The following is a 19,407-nucleotide window of genomic DNA, read 5'->3' on the forward strand; positions in this document are numbered from 1 at the left end:
CTTCCTCACAAATGCTTTGCTCAAACATACACAATCGCTAAATATCTTTTAAGATTTCTATTGAGGTTGGGCGCCTGGGTGGCTCAGTGGGTTAAGCCTCTGCCTTGGGCTCAGATCATGATCTCAGGGTCCTGGGATCGAGTCCCGCATCGGGCTCTCTGCTCAGCAGGGAGCCTGCTTCCCTCTCTCTCTCTCTGCCTGCCTCTCCGTCTACTTGTGATTTCTCTCTGTCAAATAAATAAATAAAATCTTTAAAAAAAAAAAAAAAAAGATTTCTATTGAGGATGATTCTCCCCTAAGAAACCTTTTCTGACTTTCTCAAATGGCATGACAGCTACTTCTCTACTTTCTGTCACCAGATTGCCTTATGCATATCATTCTCAAAGCCGTTGTATCATGGTTTGTATTTTTAGACTACATGCCTGTTTCCCTCAACTAATCTATAAACATCTTGATGATAAGAAGCTCTTACTAAATGTGTTTTCAGCAGAGAGTAAATACAAAAGTTCCTGGCACATAGAAAATGCCAAGTAAATGTGTTACCACATGGCTAGAGATATAAAGATAAGGAATTACTTTCAAACTCGTATCATAGGAAGGTAATTTTTTCTCCATGCATTGGGTGGTTGATTTTTTCCAACTTGTACAACTTGTTCGAAGTGAGAAGTGTGAGTGGGTGCATGTGTATGTGTGTGTATCACGTCCCAGCTCAATTCTTGGGTAAGTTAAATAACTCTTGAAAGCTTTGTTTTCCTTCTCCCTGAAACTCTGTAAAGAGCTAGTAATTTCATCTGTTTTAAAAGTTGTTGGAAAGCCAGCTCTGTAGATGGCTATACTGAATATCCCTAGCAAGATGCCTGTATTAGTTTCCTATGACTGCTGAAACAAATCAATTACTTAGTAACTTAAAATGACATAAATATATTAAATTCAAGTTATGGAGGGCAGAAGTCTGAATGGCACTAGGCTAAAAGTAAGATATTGGCAGGACTGTATTCCTTCTGGAGGCTCTAGGGGACAGTCTGTTTCCTATCTTTCCCAGCTCCTGGAGGCTTCCTGCTTTCCTTGGCTTGTGGCCTCTTTCCTTATGCAAAATGAGCAGTGGTCCATTGAGTCTGTATGCGGCATGGCTCTGACGCATACCCACTCACCTCCCTCTTCTGTTTAGGAAAACTCCATGACCATTTAAGCCATACAGCCTTGATCAGTGTGGCCTTGCATTAACTTGGCATGAAAGAGCCCCCCACTTCATTCACTCCAAAAGTAGGTTAAGTGATTCTTTTGAACATTTTTGTTATGTGGGTTGCATTTATTGTCAGTAAAAACTGGTATTTATTTAAGAGCACCTGAGTAATCCTAGAAAGGCAGTTTTCCTTTCATAACTATCATTATGTAGTAACGACTAAAAGTTATTGAGAACTTACTATGTGCCAGGACCTGTTCCAAATGTGTCTGTGTGTACGTGTGTATATATATATATATATATAGAGAGAGAGAGAGAGAGAGAGAGAGAGACTAATTTGATCCTAATGACCAGTCCCTTGAGGGGAGGGCCTTTTATTTTCCTTATTTTATGGTACTTGAGAGTTTTCCCAAAGTTTCAGGGCTGGTAAGTACCAGAGATGGGATTGAAATCCAGGTGGTCAGGCTGTAGGACCTGCACTTTGAACCACAGCACTATAAAAATAGGAATATAGGAGGATGGGGGCAAAACAGGAAGAATGAACCCTCCACTTTGGGCTAATAACCCTCAGCACTTTTACAGCTCATCATGGTATAGTCTGAGGGCATTCAGTCTTACTGAGTTCTAATTTTTGTTCTTTAAAAAAAAGCATCATAGATGACCAACTGTGAATTGAGAGTTGGTGGGTTTCCAGAGATGCTTGAAAATAAATTGTCTAATGAGTTCAGGCTTTTTAGATAGGTCCTTAGGTGTGTTTCCTCCCACTCTCTGTCAGTTGGTTGGTCTGTCTGTCCCTTTAAAATTGTATTCAAAGAACAGTAACTCCAACCACTACCCTATATCATGGATTACCTTTGCCTTTCTTTTGTCTTCTTGTTTTTTTAAAAATTTTTTTATTAATTTTTTATTTTTTCAGCGTAACAATATTCATTATTTTTGCATCACACCCAGTTACCTTTGCCTTTCTGTCTATTCTGCCAACTTGCTTTGATATGTGAGTTTAAGAGCAGGGAAGCTGAATTTTCTTTTTAAACCATTTTTTTAAAAAGATTTTATTAATTTATTTGACAGAGACACAGCAAGAAAGAGAGCACAAGCAGGGGTGGGTGGGAAAGGGAGAGGCAGGCTTCCCACTGAGCAAGGAGCCCGATGCGGACTGGACCCAGGACCCGACCTGAGCCGAAGGCAGCCACTTATTGACTGAGCCACCCAGGTGCCCCGGGAAGCTGAATTTTTGCAGGAAGTTGTTATCCAAATCAGCGTTTCCTAAGAATGCATTTAACACTTTCGCCCCTGTGGTTAGATGAAAAAGATAAAGGAAAGATTATTAATGTGGCTGATCACTATAAACAAAATGTGAAGAACAACTGTTGGCATATTTCATAGGGGAAGGCACTCCTTTTAAGTGAGTTATTCAGGGTTGTAACTGTGAGGAGTTGGCATTTGCCGAAAGTCCGTTGACAGAGCCGGATGTCGATTCAGAGGGTTAGCATCATAAGCCAATCACCTTTATGGGCTTTAAAAGTCCATGATAGCCACATTAGTGGAATTAACATGTTACTGCGAAAAGGCTATTTATGTCAAAATAAGTAACATTGAGAGCAATTACATAAATAGATGAAAATAAAATCATATCTAATTGATTCATACATTCTTCTGTATGAAAGAAATAACATATTATACGTATTATACAGTCATCAAGTCTATCACATTTAAGATGACTTTAATATTGACTCAGAATCACACAGACGTTTTGGAGAGCGTGTTACCTGCACCACATGGTCACAATTGAGCTTTCATGCTGCACCGTTTTATTTAGAATCTTTCGGCAGATGAAACCGTTGACCTTAGTGTTAGCTAGAAAACAGCTGCTTTTCTATTTTGATTTGTAGTTAATGTTTTCCAAGTGTCAAGCACATGTAGAGAAATTTTTTCCATAGACTGATATTAAACATTTTATTTATATTTCTTTTATTTTTAATGGCCCGTGGACTGTTTGGCAAAGGAAGAGCCAATAAGAGCATTCATTGTAAATTCCTTTAGGGGGGGAGAAAAAAACCTCCCTCGGGTATTTCTATAATGAATCAATATCACATTTGTTTATTTTAGTGACATACTCAATTATAGTGCTATATTCTGGAAACAGTCTGTTGTCTATTTTTACTAAGTTAAAAATACATCATCTCTTTCAAAGTTTTCAGGAGTTTCTGCCGAAGCCAAAGCTAGGTAATTTCCAATATCGTTTGACTGTTTTGTCAATGAATGAATACCTCAAAAAAGTGACGAGTTGATCATCTTAGTTTAACAACTACATCATATTGATTGTATTATATTTATATTTTCTGGTCAAAGATGAAGATAATTTAGTTCCTTCTCTCAGTTTTTCTAGAATTAGAGTTTTACTTTTGGGGAGTTTTTATGATATAGTGTTGGTAAACATATGAGCCCTATTATTTTTATTTATCTGTGATGCATAGGTCACTGAAATTTGGAAAATGTGGAGGGATGTAAGGCCAAAGCTAAGCAGGCACAATTGTCCTTTGGTGGCAGAGAGCAGAGATATGAAAAGCTTGTGCCTTAGGTACTAAAGGTCATAAAATGATTTTTGAAATTGAGAACCTGAGAAAAGAGGAAGGAAACACTGTAAGATTTACCACATCTCATGTATTTGTTGTGAGTCTCAGGTGAGGTGGAATTGCCCTAAATTCTTTGGGCATGGGGACACCAAGATGGAGACGCAATTTCTCTACCTGAAGCTTTTGAGAAAGCAGCAGACTCTTCACAGAGTTAGGGTACTCATGGTAGAAGAGAAACTCTCTTGGTTGTTCCAGTGAAGTGAGTAGTTTGGCTAGCCATCATCTTTCTCTTTGTGTTTGCCTGGGTGGAATGAAACTTGGGAAAGTAGCTCTAGAGTTTTCTTAATGGATTTATTTTTTAATGAATACTTCTAGTAATGTATCAAAATATCTTTTTTTTTTTTCTTCCAGGAACATTAAAAAAAGCTTATTTTAAATCAAATGGGAGTGAACCTTTGGTCACTGATGGTGAAGTTCAAGTGTCTGATATTATTGCTACAAATACAATTTGTAACAAGAGCACTGTGACATCTGCTACGCATCCCAATCAGCACATTCCAGCCTGGACCACAGATGCTTCTCTCCCAGGGGACCAAAATCACAAGAACACAAGTGAGTCTGAGGGTGCTGAGTACTCGTGCCCTTTAATGTCTTCAGAACCCACAGGTGGACTTTTAAGTGTGGCAACCAGTGCTCTTAACTCTCAATCACTTGCAGGTCACACAGGCAAAACTCCATTCTCTTTTCTGGCAAACGTAACTATTGACTATTAACTATATTACTATCCCCCCAATTGGCATTTCAGGTGCTCATGTGTTCTTTTTACCTTTTTTTCCTCTTCTCCTTCTCTTATTGTCTGTGCAATTACTTTACGTGTTGGTGACTGACAATCACATCTTGAGGAAAATGGCGTCTATGAGAGGACAAATGGATCTGTCTGCTATTCCAGAATAAGAGTTGGAAGAGAGAGAGAGAGGACAGAGTGTGGAGATGGGACCAGTTAGATGGTGGCAGGCAATATGCTCTGGTTCTATTTCTCAGTATCCCTCAGATTTTTAGTAAAGGCATTACGCTTCCAAGAATACTGGCGGGGGAAAAGTTGTGGGTAAAGTGTCCCAAGAGCTTTGGCTCTGATCCAGTTAGTGCTGGCAAAACATAATCAGAGCACAGTCACTGTAAGAACTGCAGTTGTTTTCATTCTTATTTTCTTTTTTCTACAGATTTTATTTATTTGATGGGGCGCTTGGGTGGCTTAGTGGGTTAAAACCTCTGCCTTCAGCTCAGGTCATGATCCCAGGGTCCTGGGATCGAGCCCCACATTGGGTTCTCTGCTCAGCGGGGAGCCTGCTTCCTCCTCTCTCTCTGCCTGCCTCTCTGCTTATTTGTGATCTCTGTCTGTCAAATAAATAAATAAAATGTTTTAAAAAATATTTTATTTATTTGAGAGAGAGAGAGAAGAAGAAGAGAGAGAGAAAGAAAGAGAGAGCACAAGCAGGGAGAGGGGCAGGGGGACAAGCAGACTCTGTGCTGGGTGCAGAGCCCAACATGGGGCTCATTTCTAGGACCCTGAGATCATGACCACAGCCAAAGTTAGATGTAACTGACTGAGCCACCCAGGTATCTCTTAATTCTTATTTTCTACTTCCTAAAACAAGATTATATGGTTGAAAATTCTATGAAGCCCATCCATTCATGGTCATTTTCTTGTTTGTTCCTGCCTTTTTCATGAAAACTCACAAAAGGCAATCACAGTCTTGGACAGAGTATTGATTTTCTTTCTGAGCCAGGAAGGGAAGGATTAAGCTACCTTTTAGCTAGCATAGCATAGGTTTGTCAGTGTCTGAAGAAAAGCAGAATTATCCTATTGCTCTAGCTTCAAAGAAACTGTTGGGATTCATTGTGTCACATAGCACTTATGTATTAACTATTTCTTATGCTTGGTATTCACCAGTGATTAATACAGAACCGTGTTTATTAACCTGACAGTAGTAACTGTAAACCCAAATTATGCACAGCAAAAATTGTTTTCCTGGTGAGTTTGATTTTGAAGTTTTAATGATTTTATTCATGTTTTAAGCACTTCATTACTCTTCAGGACAGGGATTTTCATCACAAGTGCAGAAGTCATTTAAGCAAACACTCAGCCCCATTAATGTGGTTGCAATTACGGCAATTGTTATTTTCTTTTGCTAAGTGGATTTGTCTCTATTTTGAAAGTTTTTGGTCATTTGTTAGGATTCGAGTAGAAGAGGCAGACACAGGGTATTTGTTACTCAGTTTGGAAGCTTGATGGAGGTCTGTTGGACTCGTTTTCTCTTCCTATGGCTGGAACATTGCTTGAGAGTATGAAGGAAATTTGATGTGTAAAGGAAATCCAGGTGAAATTAGAATGGTTGAATGGAGAAAAGTCAAAACCTTCGGATATATATCATTCCATGTCATTAATGTACTTGACAGTTAGCATGGAGCTTTACTATCTGACCACCCAGACCCTCGATGGACCATCTGCATTAACTAAAAATATTGATGACAAGGGATTTGATAGTTTTTCATACATTTCAGTAGTATTGCTAACCTGTGATTATAGAGCTTTCGTTGTTTTGAGGGCATATTTAAATACTCTCTATTGGGGCAATTGGGTGGCTCAGTGGGTTAAAGCCTCTGCCTTCAGCTCAGGTCATGATCCCCAGGTCTGGGATCGAGCCCCACATTGGGCTCTCTGCTTGCCAGAAAGCCTGCTTTCCCCTATCTCTCTCTGCCTGCCTCTCTGTGTACTTGTGATCTCTGTCTGTCAAATAAATAAATAAAATCTTAAAAAAAATAAATGCTTTCTCTGTGATCGTTACATATAATTAACTGATGAGGTATGCAGGACAGACAATACCATTTCAAGTGATGGAATTAAGGCTTAGAGACATTAAGTTGACATATACAGTATCACTCGTCTAGCAGGGAGTAGGCATGAAATTGGGATTCCAATCCTGGGACTCCTAGACCAGTGCTCCTTCAAGCATTCCATACCTGCTTATGTAATTTCATTGCACTCTTTGCAATTGCAGAGCATATTTATGTTCGGGGAGAGTAGTTTGTTTTGTCAACTGCACTATGAAATATTTTTTGACTGAGGAAGAGAAGGGAGGGGGAGATGAACCATGAGAAACTGTGGGCTCTGAAAAACAATCTGAGGGTTTGGGAGGGGCAGGGGGTGGGAGTTTGGGTGATCCTGGTGGTGGGTATTACAGAGGGCACATATTGCATGGAGCACGGGGTATGGTGCATAAACAACGAATTCTGGAACACTGAAAAGAAATTTTAAAAATAAATAAAAATTGAAAAATTATTTATTGAATGAATAAGGAAATGAATTATAGTCATTTCAAAATTTTGATATCTGATTTATCACTTTTCATTAACAATATCTGATCATACTTCTGCACCTGATATGTATTTAACCAGTTTTACCTAAAGCATCATTTAATGCCTGTGTCAGTACTAACACCTAGCAGAGGATTTGCTTTTATACTTTTAAAAAAATGATTGTCTAATTGACATGTCATTTTAAATTCCTGGCATATGTGAAGGCTATTTAAGTCCACTTAAGTCCAAAAATACAGTGGCCAGACATTCTGTTCTATCCAAATATCCTGGGTAGGAAACCAAGGGAAGAATTCCGGCCAAAGGTCCAAGGAAGTAGACTTCCCTTAAGACCCTTCCGCCTGAGGATCCTCAATATCAAGCCAAAGCATACTATAGTTTGTAAACTCTTAATCAGAATACCCCCCTGTTACACTGTGTGGCAGAGCTTTGTAAATGTGAAACAGGTTTTATGTGCCTCTGTTACTTCTGGAGTTTCATTAGCTGCATTTGGAAACCCAGTTGTATTATGGAAAGGGGAAGGCTCGTTCTTAGCTTGCATGTTATATTTCAGCAAGGGATTTTTCTAGGTTGCATTTTTTAATTTCATTTTTTTTGTTTTCTCCTTTAAACATAAATTCAATATTAAGGGAAGGAAAAAAAACTCTTTGACCAACCAAGAGCTTTTGGGTTAAAGATAACATAGTACACAGTGAAGTAGCCTAGAAATTCTGATCAGGAATTAAAGTGACAAAAAGGTGGGGTAAGGTGCTAAAAGCTTCAAGTGTTCTGTTTTGTTATCATGCTCTTTGGTAACAGCTCTGTAATCCTCCGTATTGGATGAAAATGGTGTCATGCCTCTCATTCACTTTCATTTGTATTTATTTATTTATTTATTAAAGATTTTATTTATTTATTTGACAGTGAAAGACACAGCAAGAGAGGGAAACCAAGAAGGGGGAGTAGGAGTGAGAGAAGCAGGCATCTGAGCAGGGAGCCCAATGCAGGGTTCTATCCCAGGACCCTGGGATCATGACCCGAGTCCAAAGCAGACGATTAACAACTGAGCTACACAGGCATCCCTCATTCACTTTTTTTTTTTACATACTTAACATTTTCTTTTTCTTTTTTTTATTATTGTGTTATGTTTGTCACCATAAAATACATCACTAGCTTTTGATGCAGGGTTCCAAGATTCATTGTTTATGTATAACACCCAGTGCTCCATGCAATCCATGCCCTTCTTAAGACCCATCACTGGGCTCCCCCATCTTCCACTCCCATCCCCTCTAAAACCCTCAGTTTGTTTCTCAGAATCCACAGTCTCTCATGATTTGTCTCTCCCTCTGATTTCCCCCACTTCATTTTTCCCTTCCTTCTCCTAATGTACGTTTTACAAAAAGTGAAACTAAATGGTAATTGACTCTCTCTGCTTGACTTACTTCACTCAGCATAATCTCCTCCAGTCTTGTCCATGTTGATATAGAAGTTGGGTATTTGTTCTTTCTGAAGGCTGAGTAATAGTCCATTGTATATATGGACCACATCTTCTTTATCCGTTCTTCTGTTAAAGGGCATCTCAGTTCTTTCTACAGTTTGGCTATTGTGGCCATTGATGCTATGAACATTTGGGTACAGATGGCCCTTCTTTTCACTACATCTGTATCTTTGGGGTAAATACCTAGTAGTGCAATTCCTGGGTCATAGAGTAGCTCTATTTTTAATTTCTTTTTTTTTTCTTAAGATTTTATTTATTTATTTGACAGAGAGAGATCACAAGCAGGCAGAGAGGCAGGCACAGAGAAGCAGGCTCCCTGCTGAGCAGGGAGCCCGATGCGGGCCTCGATCCCAGGACCCTGAGATCATGACCAAAGGCAGCGGCTTAACCCACTGAGCCACCCAGGCGCCCTCTATTTTTAATTTCTTAAGGAATCTCCACACTGTTTTCCAAAATGGCTACACCAACTTGCATTCCTACCAACAGTATAGGAGGGTTCCCCTTTTTCCACATCCTCTCCAACATTTGTTGTTTCCTGCCTTGTTAATTCACTTTTTAAAAAAGATTTAGCAGGGCACCTGGGTGGCTCAGTGGGTTAAAGCCTCTGCCTTCAGCTCAGGTCATGATCCCAGGATCCTGGGATGGAGTCCTGCATCAGGCTCTTTGCTCAGCAGGGAGCCTGCTTCCCCCTCTCTCTCTGCCTGTCTCTCTGCCTACTTGTGATCTCTCTCTCTCTCTCTGCCAAATAAATAAATAAATAAAAGATCTTTAAAAAAGATTTATCACTGAAAACTTTGCTCTAAAAGTGCCCTGATCACATGCTCAAAGTTTGCTGAGTGTAGAAAGCTTACACACCAGTCAAAAACCCTAAAGCTATTCTTTCTTCCTAGTTTTCTTTTTGTAACATGGTATTTCTATTAGCTTGAAAGTGATTTCTGCCAAGAGTATGGAGCTGAGGGGATCAGAGAATGTCTTGAAGTTTTGCTTGGATTACTATTCATCAGGCAACTCTACAAAGGGGGATTTGGGGAGAAGAAGTCTAACTAGACATCTGAAAGCATGTTAAGTCCCTTCTCCTTTTTCCCTGACATTTTCTAATCTTACCAACAACAGAACACTGGATATCTTTTGTATTTTCCAAAAGTCAGTTCTGCTGTCCTCAGAGTAATGCGCTCACCTCTGTAGCTTACTGACTGTGGGTTATTATGCTGTTTGGAGTGAGCATCTGTGCTCATCTGTGTAAATGGGGATAAGTGAATGTATTAAAGGTGCCCAAGAATTGTATCCTTAGCATTCCTTGCTTGTTGTTGGACGGCACTTTTCCATCTGAGGGACTCAGATGTATTCTGAGGATCCAAGAATTCTCTATACCAATTTCTTCAATATATGCTTTCGTTTCAGTGTGTTAATAAAGAAATAACTATGGTAAGCCTGATCTCAATAACCTGGAAACCACCTTTTAAAAAATATTAACATATAATGTATTATTAGCCCCAGGGGTACAGCTCTGTAAATCATCAGTTTTACACATTTCACAGCACTCACCATAGCACATACCCTCCCCAAGTCCATAACCCAACCACCCCATCCCAGCCGCCACACCTCCAGCAACCCTCAGTTGGTTTCCTGAGATTGAGTTTCCTATGGTTTGTCTCCTTCTGGTCAGCCTCATCTTGTTTCATTTTTCCCTCCCTTTCCCCAACAAACCCCTGCCCTGCTTCTCAAGTTCATCATATCAGAGAGATTATATGATAATTGTCTTTCTTTGATTGACTTATTTTGCTTGGCATAATACCCTCTAGTTCTATCCACATCGTTGCAAATGGCAAGATTTTGGTCTTTCTGATGGCTGCATAGTATTCCATTATATATATCTATATCGATATTGATATCGATATAGATATACCACATCTTCTTTATCCATTCATCTGTTGATGGACATCTAGGTTCTTTCCTGGATAACCATTTTATAACAAGTACTTACATGGAATTTTCGTGCCTGTACTTGAGTTTCTATTTATGATTTATGTGGCTGCTAAGCTGTATTGGCTAGATGCTTCCCAGCCATCAAGAAAGGGACGGAGGCAGACTTGATAGATATTTTTCTCAGTAGTGGAACTAAAGTATGTACTGGCTTCATGTACAAAAGACAACTTTATGGCAATTCAAACAGAGAAAAATGGTGACCCACTTGCTCAGCTGGGATACGGGATAGTATAAGCTTCCTAAATACAGAAGAACTTGTGACTCAGCACCATACTTTTCATAGAATACTGTTAATATTATTTATGAAAATAATTAACTTAAATTTCATAAGTTTTATAGTTTTGTTTCTATTTAAATTATACATATTAATTTGTAGTTGTGCTAGATCTATAGGCATAAATTGTTTATCTCTAATTATATAGACACCTACATAACTTTCTCCCTGTAAGAACACCTGTCACAGCTTTCAGCTTGCAAAATACTGCTTTGGGGTGACAGAATTCTAGCTGTTGGTTTCACATCCTTAGAAAAATCAGAGAAGCTCTCTGATAAACCTTCTTAACTTCTGTTGTGCCAAGGACTTTTTTGGTAATCTGCTGAGGCCTCCAGGTGCCTACTCAGAATAATGTTTTGGTGCTTAAAGTAAATGATACAGAATCACAAAGGAAGGCAATTTTATTAAAATTCAGTTATCAAAATATTAGAAACAAAAATTTATGATACAGTAATTCATGTGTCTGTTAAACAATGGTATCTAGCCATAGGTCAATAATGATAATTTTATGACAGGGATGAGCATAAATAGTATTTTGAAATGTCTGCAATAGCTCCACGTTAATATGAAAATATCATGTATAATTTTAAATTTGTTTTTCTACATTTGTTGCCTACACTGATAATTTAAGTGTTCTAAATTTCAGTTGGAGGTTAATGGAAATAGAAATGCTATTTTTCTGCAATCCAAGTTCTTTAGAGACAATAAAAATTCTATGTAGGGGTGCCTAGGGGTCTTTTGATTATGATTAAGAGCACATACTCCAGATGAAAAGTATATATTTTTTGTACCTGGGAGAGTCCAAGGTCCTCTCAAGCTACTTCATTAGGAGTATACTACTCCAAAATTTACTGCTCGCCTTCACTGTTGGACACCAATGTTCAAGTCCAGTTGGTTGCCATCTTCTGTGTATTAAATCGTAATGAGATTCAGACATGGGCTTCTGGCTAGAATCAACATTTTTTTTTAAAGATTTTATTTATTTATTTGAGAGAGAGACAGTGAGAGAGAACATGAGCGAGGAGAAGGTCAGAGGGAGAAGCAGACTTCCCATGGAGCAGGGAGCCTGATGTGGGACTCGATCCTGGGACTCCAGGATCATGACCTGAGCCGAAGGCAGTCGTCCAACCAACTGAGCCACCCAGGCGCCCCTAAAATCAACATTTAATCAAGAACCAAGTGAAGCATTTAAGTAATTGTTGAATGCTTTTCTGGTTAGCAGGGTAGCATTCTAGTAAAGACCAGCACAGTACTTGGGAGACAGAGAAAGGAAATTCGAAGTGTAGTAATAGATCTTCCCCCCACTCCACTCTTCTTTCCTTTCTCCTTATTTCATCTTTAGATGACTGTCCTTTGGAGGTACTGGGTTCTTTTCCAGAGAAACCAAACTCAATCAGTTGGTGAAGTAGGCTTTTGAAAGGGGTAATAGATTGGTCACTGGTTCATTCTCCTTTGACTACAGCCCCAGTCTTGCCTTCTCAAAGATCTCTGGGTAAGACTTCCTGACCTTCTTTCCAAAATGAATACTGCAATATTCCACAGGTGACATCTTCCCCCAAAGGCGCTGTGCCTATAACATATTTTTATAGCAAATGAGAGTCAGTGTTAAATAGTTGTGTCAAAGGCTTGTGGTTCAAAATTTTCCTCTCTAGATCCATTATCATAGCATTTTTCTTCAGGAAGAACAGCCCAATATCCTTGATCAGTATACAGAAAAAAGGAAAAAAAAAAACCCACAAACAAAAATCAAAAAATTGTAGCATGGTGATACTACATTGCAAACACAGTCCTAATCCAATTGAAGGGTAAAAACTATCTTTTAAAAGCCAAATTCTCAGATAAAAGTTAAAAAAAGAAAACTAATCAACCTGTGTAATTTACTCTACTTTCTGGCTCTGAAAGAAAATTGGCATTGTATATATTTGTTTTGCCTGAATCATTCAATTTGCTGACTGTCAGGTTTTTGGTTTTTCTACAATTCTGTGTTGAAGGCAAAAAACTAACAATGGGAATCTGTTTGCTGTTATTTGTGCCTTTGGAGAATATGCCTTTTCACTTTCTTGTAGTTGAAATAATATGATAATGAATTTTGTAAGCCAAAAGCTTGAATCAATTTACATTTGATCCAAACCACTCCTTGTCTTTTATTGTTAACATATTTTATTCTTATATTTTGCTCCTCTGCATAATTAACATAATATTTGCATGTGGTGTTTGAATTATAAAACTTACAGTACTTGTTTATAATTATGTTAATTGGTATAAACTCATTCAGACGTTTATGTCTTCCTCCAAGCTTTATGAGACATCTTAATTTCTGAGAGTTTAGGATATTCTAGAAAGCACCATTTATTCATCAGCATCTGTTTATTGGGTGCCAAGCTCTGGAGTTTGGCTGAGTAGACTACAAAAGTGGATCAGATAGAAATCCTGTCCCTAAGTAGCCACTGTCTAGTAACTGCCTTGAGACATAAACAAACTGAGAAATTCTGTAAGAGAGGATCAGAGACAGAGGAAAATATGATCTATTTCAATTCTTATTTCTTTAAAAAATAAGATTGCTAATTCATCCCATATTTAAGCTATAGTAAATACATCATTTTTCCAAATAATAAAGTTTTATTTATAAATATAAAAGTTAATTTAGTTTAAAGGTTTGATCTGGATTTTTTTTATTTTTAATGAGATTATACTGTATGATTATTAAATTTAAAAACATAGTTATAATATTACCTTAGATAATTTGAAACAAGTCTGTAGTTTTCAATTTTATGGGAAAGCCAACCTTGCTTTTATAGATACTATTGAGAATTTTATCACCTTAGGAAGTGGGAGGTCTAGAATTATACAATTCCTTCCTTGAAATTTCTTTCCAATCTTTCATTGTATATTAAGTAATCAACTCACAGAGTTTGTTTCTGCTTTGGTTATGTTTAGAAATGTGTACTGGACAGAGGATAGGCATTTTAATAAAATGATTTATGATAACTTGATGGCCATTAAGCCATCGTGTGTTTTCATATTACGTATCCTTTAAAGTCAACAGAAATGTTTAAAAATAAATAATATGAGAGGGTTACCATGGGAAAGAAATGAATTAAGTTTTGCTTGTTTTAGAGTTTGGGGATTGGCCAAGTGGCCATGTTATAGCCAATCTTGAGAGACAGTAAAGCAAGTAGTGTGTGGGAACCATCATGCACCATCAATATTCAGGTGGGGAACTGTCACTCCTTCCTTATTTCCTACTTCTCCCTTTGGGAATGGGAACATCTGTCCTCTGCCTGTCCCACTATTATATTTTGGAAGGCCATAACTTATCTGGTTTCACAGTTTCACAACTGGAGAGGAATTTTGCCTCAGGATGCATTGTGCTTTGAGTCTCACCCACATCTGATTTAGATAATATTTAGATAAGACTCTGGACTTGAGACTTTGGAGTTGACACTGGAATGACTTAAGACATTAGGACTTTGGGGATAGAATGAATATATTTTGCATGTAGGAAGAACATGAATTTTGGGGTACCAAGGGTAGAATATTATGGACTGAATCTTTGTATTCCTCTAAAACTTATATGTTGAAACTTTGATACCCAATGTGATGGTATTTGGAAATGGAGACGTTGGGAAATAATTAGAGCTAGAGGAGGCCATGAAGTGCGACCATCATGATGAGATTGAGTGTCCTTTCTTTAAGAGGAGACACCAGAAAACTTGCTCTTTCCATGCTCATGCAAAAAAGAGGTCATGTGAGCACACAGTGAGCACACAGTGAAAAGACATCCTTTGTAGCCCAAGGTGAGAGCTTTCATCAGAAACCCACCACGCTGTCACCTTGATCTTAGACTTCTAGCTCCAGAACTGTGAGGAAATAAATTTTTGCTCTGTAAGCCACCCACCCGGTCTACAGTAGACTAATACAAATCTCACGTATAAATGCAAAACTATTAAATAAAATGTTAGCAACCAAATCCATAAATACCTAAAATTATATTGCATTTTAACAAAATAGGCCTTATTGTGGAAATGCAAGGATGGCTTAATATTAGACATGTTATTTGTATGTCTCGTCATCTAATTAATAAAGTAGATTTCTTTTATTGATCATCTCAATTGCTGAAGCAAAAGTATTGGTTAAAATTTGACACTAAACAGGGAAGAAAATGTCTTTAATTCAATAATGGGTATCTCTCAAAAATCCGGGTGCTTTAACATTACTTATAATTCCAGAAGAATGGAAATATTCTAAATGTCCATTAGGAGGGAACTGTTAAAAAAAAAAAAAAGGGATAGCCAAGCAATAGTGTATGATACATCTGGCAAGATAATGAGGTAGATCTCCACACACTGGTAGATTTCTACTACAAGGTACAAAACAGTGTATAAAATAAGCCACCTTTTGTGTGATAAATTGGGAAGGGGAAATTTATTTATTTACTTATTTTAAAATATAAATAGAGGGTACACCAAAAAATAATAAAAATGTCTTTGTTTTTGTTTTTGTTTTTGTTTTTTTTGCTGAAGAATGACAGGAAGGATGTGACAGGATTCAAATAAGACATCTTCAGATGAATCTCGTAGTTTTGATTTAGAATCAGGTAAATAACTCAATAAACAATTATTCCAGGGAAAAAATTTCAGTAAAAGTTGAAAATAAGGCAATGAATTATCCTAACTGTATATCAAGTTAGTGACTCTACCATCCAAAATAAAAGAATTATCTCCACTGAACTTAGAATATTTTTATTATACCTCCCTAGTAGATGTACTCTAAGCACCAAAAGAATTGCCAAGGAAGTTTAAACTCAACAAGTAGTCTTTCTTTCCTCCCAGCTTTATTGAGGAAAAATTGACAAACATTTGCATATATTAAAGTATAAAATGTGATGATTTGCTATACATGTGCATTTTGACGGGATTGCCAAGATCAAGATAATTAACACATCCATCACTTCATGTAGTTAACTCTGTGTGTGGTGAGAACACTTTTATTCTCAGCAAATTTCTAGTCTATCTTATGTGGTATCTTATTTTAAAAAAAAATTAATTGCCAAGACCAATGTCAGGAAGCTTTTCCCCTGTTTTCTGTTAGAAATTTTATGGTTTTAAGTGTTATTTTTAAACATTTACTCCATTTCAAATTTCCATTAGACAGGCTTATTAATATATTGAGGTTGTTATTTTGAAACTATTGTTTGGGCATAAAAGGGGAAAAGCAAATAAGTATTTATATTCATGTCAGGAGCCACATTTTCAAAATAAGAGGAAAGAGGTACAGATACAGAAACAAATTAAATGATCTTAATTTTGAATTGAAATCATCAGTGTTTACACTGTGTAAACACAGTATCTTTTCCTTCTTTAAAAATACATAATAGTTTTCTCTGTTCACCAAAAAGCCTGAAAGAAGTGACTGCTCAGGGACAATGAACACATCTGGTGCCGAGTTCCTGCCAAAGTTCTTTAAGAATCCTTTCTTCTAGTCAGCTTATTAACTTAAACTGTTTGTGCTGATGTCCATCATTCTGAGGTCATAATGAAATATGGTTGTCCTTTTCATATGCAGACTCATTTATTCCTTCTTTTCAGGAAAAACTTTTCTTCATAACATTTTCAGGACTTTTTTCTTCCACTTCTCAGTTCTTGGATTCAGAAGGACATTTATTTTTTTTTAGTTGACTTGCAATTTCCGTATATATGCATCTTCTTAAATGTACTCATAGTGGTTATCCTAAGCCTCTTCAATTTCTAATTATTACTTGTAAACATTTTAAGGTTGAATTACTATTTTTAGTGCTATAGTCTCAATTTTCTTTTATTACAATTTTTGTCTATTGTCTTTGAGCTGCGTGGTTTTTTTGTTTTGTTTTTTTTTTGTTTGTTTTGTTTTTTTGGTAATACATGTATTTAATGCATGTATGTATGTATGCACATATTTATTTATTTATTTTTAAGTTTTATTTCAATTCCAATTAGTTAACATACAGTTAGTATGTTTCAGGTATACAATATAGTGATTCAACACTTCTATACATCACCCCGTAGTCATCACGACAAGTGCCCTCCTTTATTCTATAGTAATAAATAAATACTGTAACTGTTGGTACTCAACTCCTAAAATTTTAAGGCAATTTAAAGAAGCCCTTAAACAAAGAAGACTCTTGCACTACTTTTCAATATTATGAAGGATTTCAAGTATATATATTTTAACAATTACCATTAGTTCTTGCATCCTGCTTCTTCCTTCTGGGTTAAATTCTCTTCTTAATTGAATTACTCCTTGGGAATTCTCCCAGTGGATACTATTTCAGTTTTGATTTGTTTTAAAATATCTTCATTTTCCCCCTCAATATAGCATGATTGTTTAGCTAGACTGACATGTTTCTTTTCTCTCATCAATTTAAGAATTTTATTTCACATTTATCTGGATTCTTCAATGTGATCAGAAACCTTATGCCCACTTAAACTTTGGAATTTTGTCTTTGGATACTTTAAAAAGCTTTTCTTTTTCTGGTTTTACTACAATGGAAATGGTGTGGATTTCTTTTTATGTCTCTTGTCTAGAAGATGTGCTTCTTGAATCTGATGATTCAGATTGAGGATTCAGATTCAACTTGGGAGAGTTCTCAGCTGTTAATCCTATGAATATAATTTCTCTCCTGATGTTTCTAGTCTCTCTGGAGCTCAAAATTACTCTTAGGTTGGACATTCTCATTCATTCTCTGCTAATCTCTGTGCTGAATTCTGATGTATTTTTTAGATTTGTCTTCTAGTTGTTTAGTTCTCTCTACAGCAGTATCTAATCATCTATTTTATTCACTGAGTTTTAAAGTTTAGTGTCAATATATATTTTTTATTTCTAGAGTTTCTGTTTGGTTTCTTTTCAAATCTTCCAGTTTTTCAATTTATAGTATGTCATTCAAATGACTAGATTTTTGTCTTTAGTTGTTTCACTCATACTTGTTTAGTAGCCTCTAGACAACCTTCAGTTGTCTGAAGCTCTCAGACTTTTAATACTGCTGTTTGTTTATGACCAATGATTTATTATTCTTTCTCTTAATGGATTGGGTTCCTGTTTATTTTTTGAGTTTAGATTATAAACTTCCTTGGATTCAGAGCATGTCACTCTAGGACAATTCTGTGTTTGGTTTGACCAGGCACCCCAAGGTATCTCTGTCTGGGGGACAATTTTTATGTTAATATTTGGCTTGTGTGATTCTTAGATCGCATGTGTAATTATAAATTCAAGTCCTTGGGAGGGCTAGGGCTCTGGTACAAGGTGCCAAAGAAAGTTTTTGTTTGTTTGTTTGTTTTTCAAATCAGAATCTAGGCAGAGTCAGATCAGTGCCCTCTTCATTTGCCTGAGCTAGTTGGGTCCCTGTCTTTTGTGGGGGTCTTGTTTCCTACTTGGGTTTCTTGTGGACTCAAGGCTTTATTTCCTTATTGAGAAGATAACTTACTCCAAGACAAGGCCATTACAGTATCAGCTCATGGATATTCATTCATATGCTACTCATTCCTGTGATGTCATCTCATGTACTCACTGCTCTTGTTTTCAGTTTGCTGTTGCATTTCTGGACTCTTCAGGTTTACTTTTATTTTATGGATAGTTCAGCTGTTCATGTAGAAGAAGTTTGTTTTATTTTACAAAATATTTCTGAATGTTTATCATGGGTGGGCTCTCAGTTTATTTATTTTGTAATATTTTGGAATTCATTCTTTAAATAAATCATTTTACACAGAAATTTTCAATCACACACAAGGTAGTGTGTGATTGAAAGATACTATTTCTGTACAATGAAACTCAATGTGCCCTCTCCCAGCTTATCAATATTTTATCCATTTTGTCAGGATCCTTTTTAAAGCATTTTTTTCCTAGGGACTCTTGTAGTAGAGTTTAAACTTGCTCCTGTAATTGAACAAAGGAATTTTTATATTAGCTAGTTTTTAATTAAAATACTCTTTCATAGTTTTTTTTTTTTTAAGATTATTTATTTATTTATTTGACAGAGAGAGATCACAAGTAGGCAGAGAGGCAGGCAGAGAGAGGAGAGGAGGAAGCAGGCTCCCTGCTGAGCAGAGAGCCCGATGCGGGACTCGATCCCAGGACCCTGAGATCATGACCTGAGCCTAAGGCAGTGGCTTAACCCACTGAGCCACCCAGGCGCCCCAACTCTTTCCTAGTTTTAAGAAATCACCCAGAGAAAGCAAAGGCTTTATACAACAATATGTTAACCCTATATTAAATATTTAGTTCATTATTATTAAAATTCATATTCCAACATTTTTCAATTACAGGAAAAATTACAGTGTCTCTAGAAACAAAATTGAATTGACATTCCCCTCTTGGGATTTTTGTGTTGGGTAACTCCATGGTTCCGTTGCGCCATTCTGATCTATGCCTCTCTAGTTTTGCTTTATACATGCCCTTTTGAATCTGTGCCAGTCTCACTAATTTCAACTCTGCTTCTTTGCTATTTCAACTGTATTCATGCATTTACATGTTTAAGCTTCCTGTGTTTCTCTATATTAGCTTT

The 19,407-nt window shown here is 36.9% G+C and overlaps 1 protein-coding gene across 4 annotated transcripts in view; it reads left to right on the forward strand.

Moving 5' to 3' along the window:
* The window catches only part of CORIN (corin, serine peptidase), a 246,408-nt gene that overhangs the window by 48,027 nt on the left and 178,974 nt on the right, over positions 1–19,407 (forward strand). For all 4 annotated transcript variants that reach the window (XM_082728362.1, XM_082728363.1, XM_082728364.1 and 1 more), the window contains one exon: positions 4,171–4,371. In XM_082728362.1, the coding sequence (XP_082584488.1) occupies positions 4,171–4,371 (201 nt within the window). The remainder of the gene's footprint in view (positions 1–4,170; positions 4,372–19,407) is intronic.

Source organism: Mustela nivalis (genome assembly GCF_964662115.1).
Source record: "Mustela nivalis genome assembly, chromosome: 4".
NCBI lineage: Eukaryota > Metazoa > Chordata > Mammalia > Carnivora > Mustelidae > Mustela > Mustela nivalis.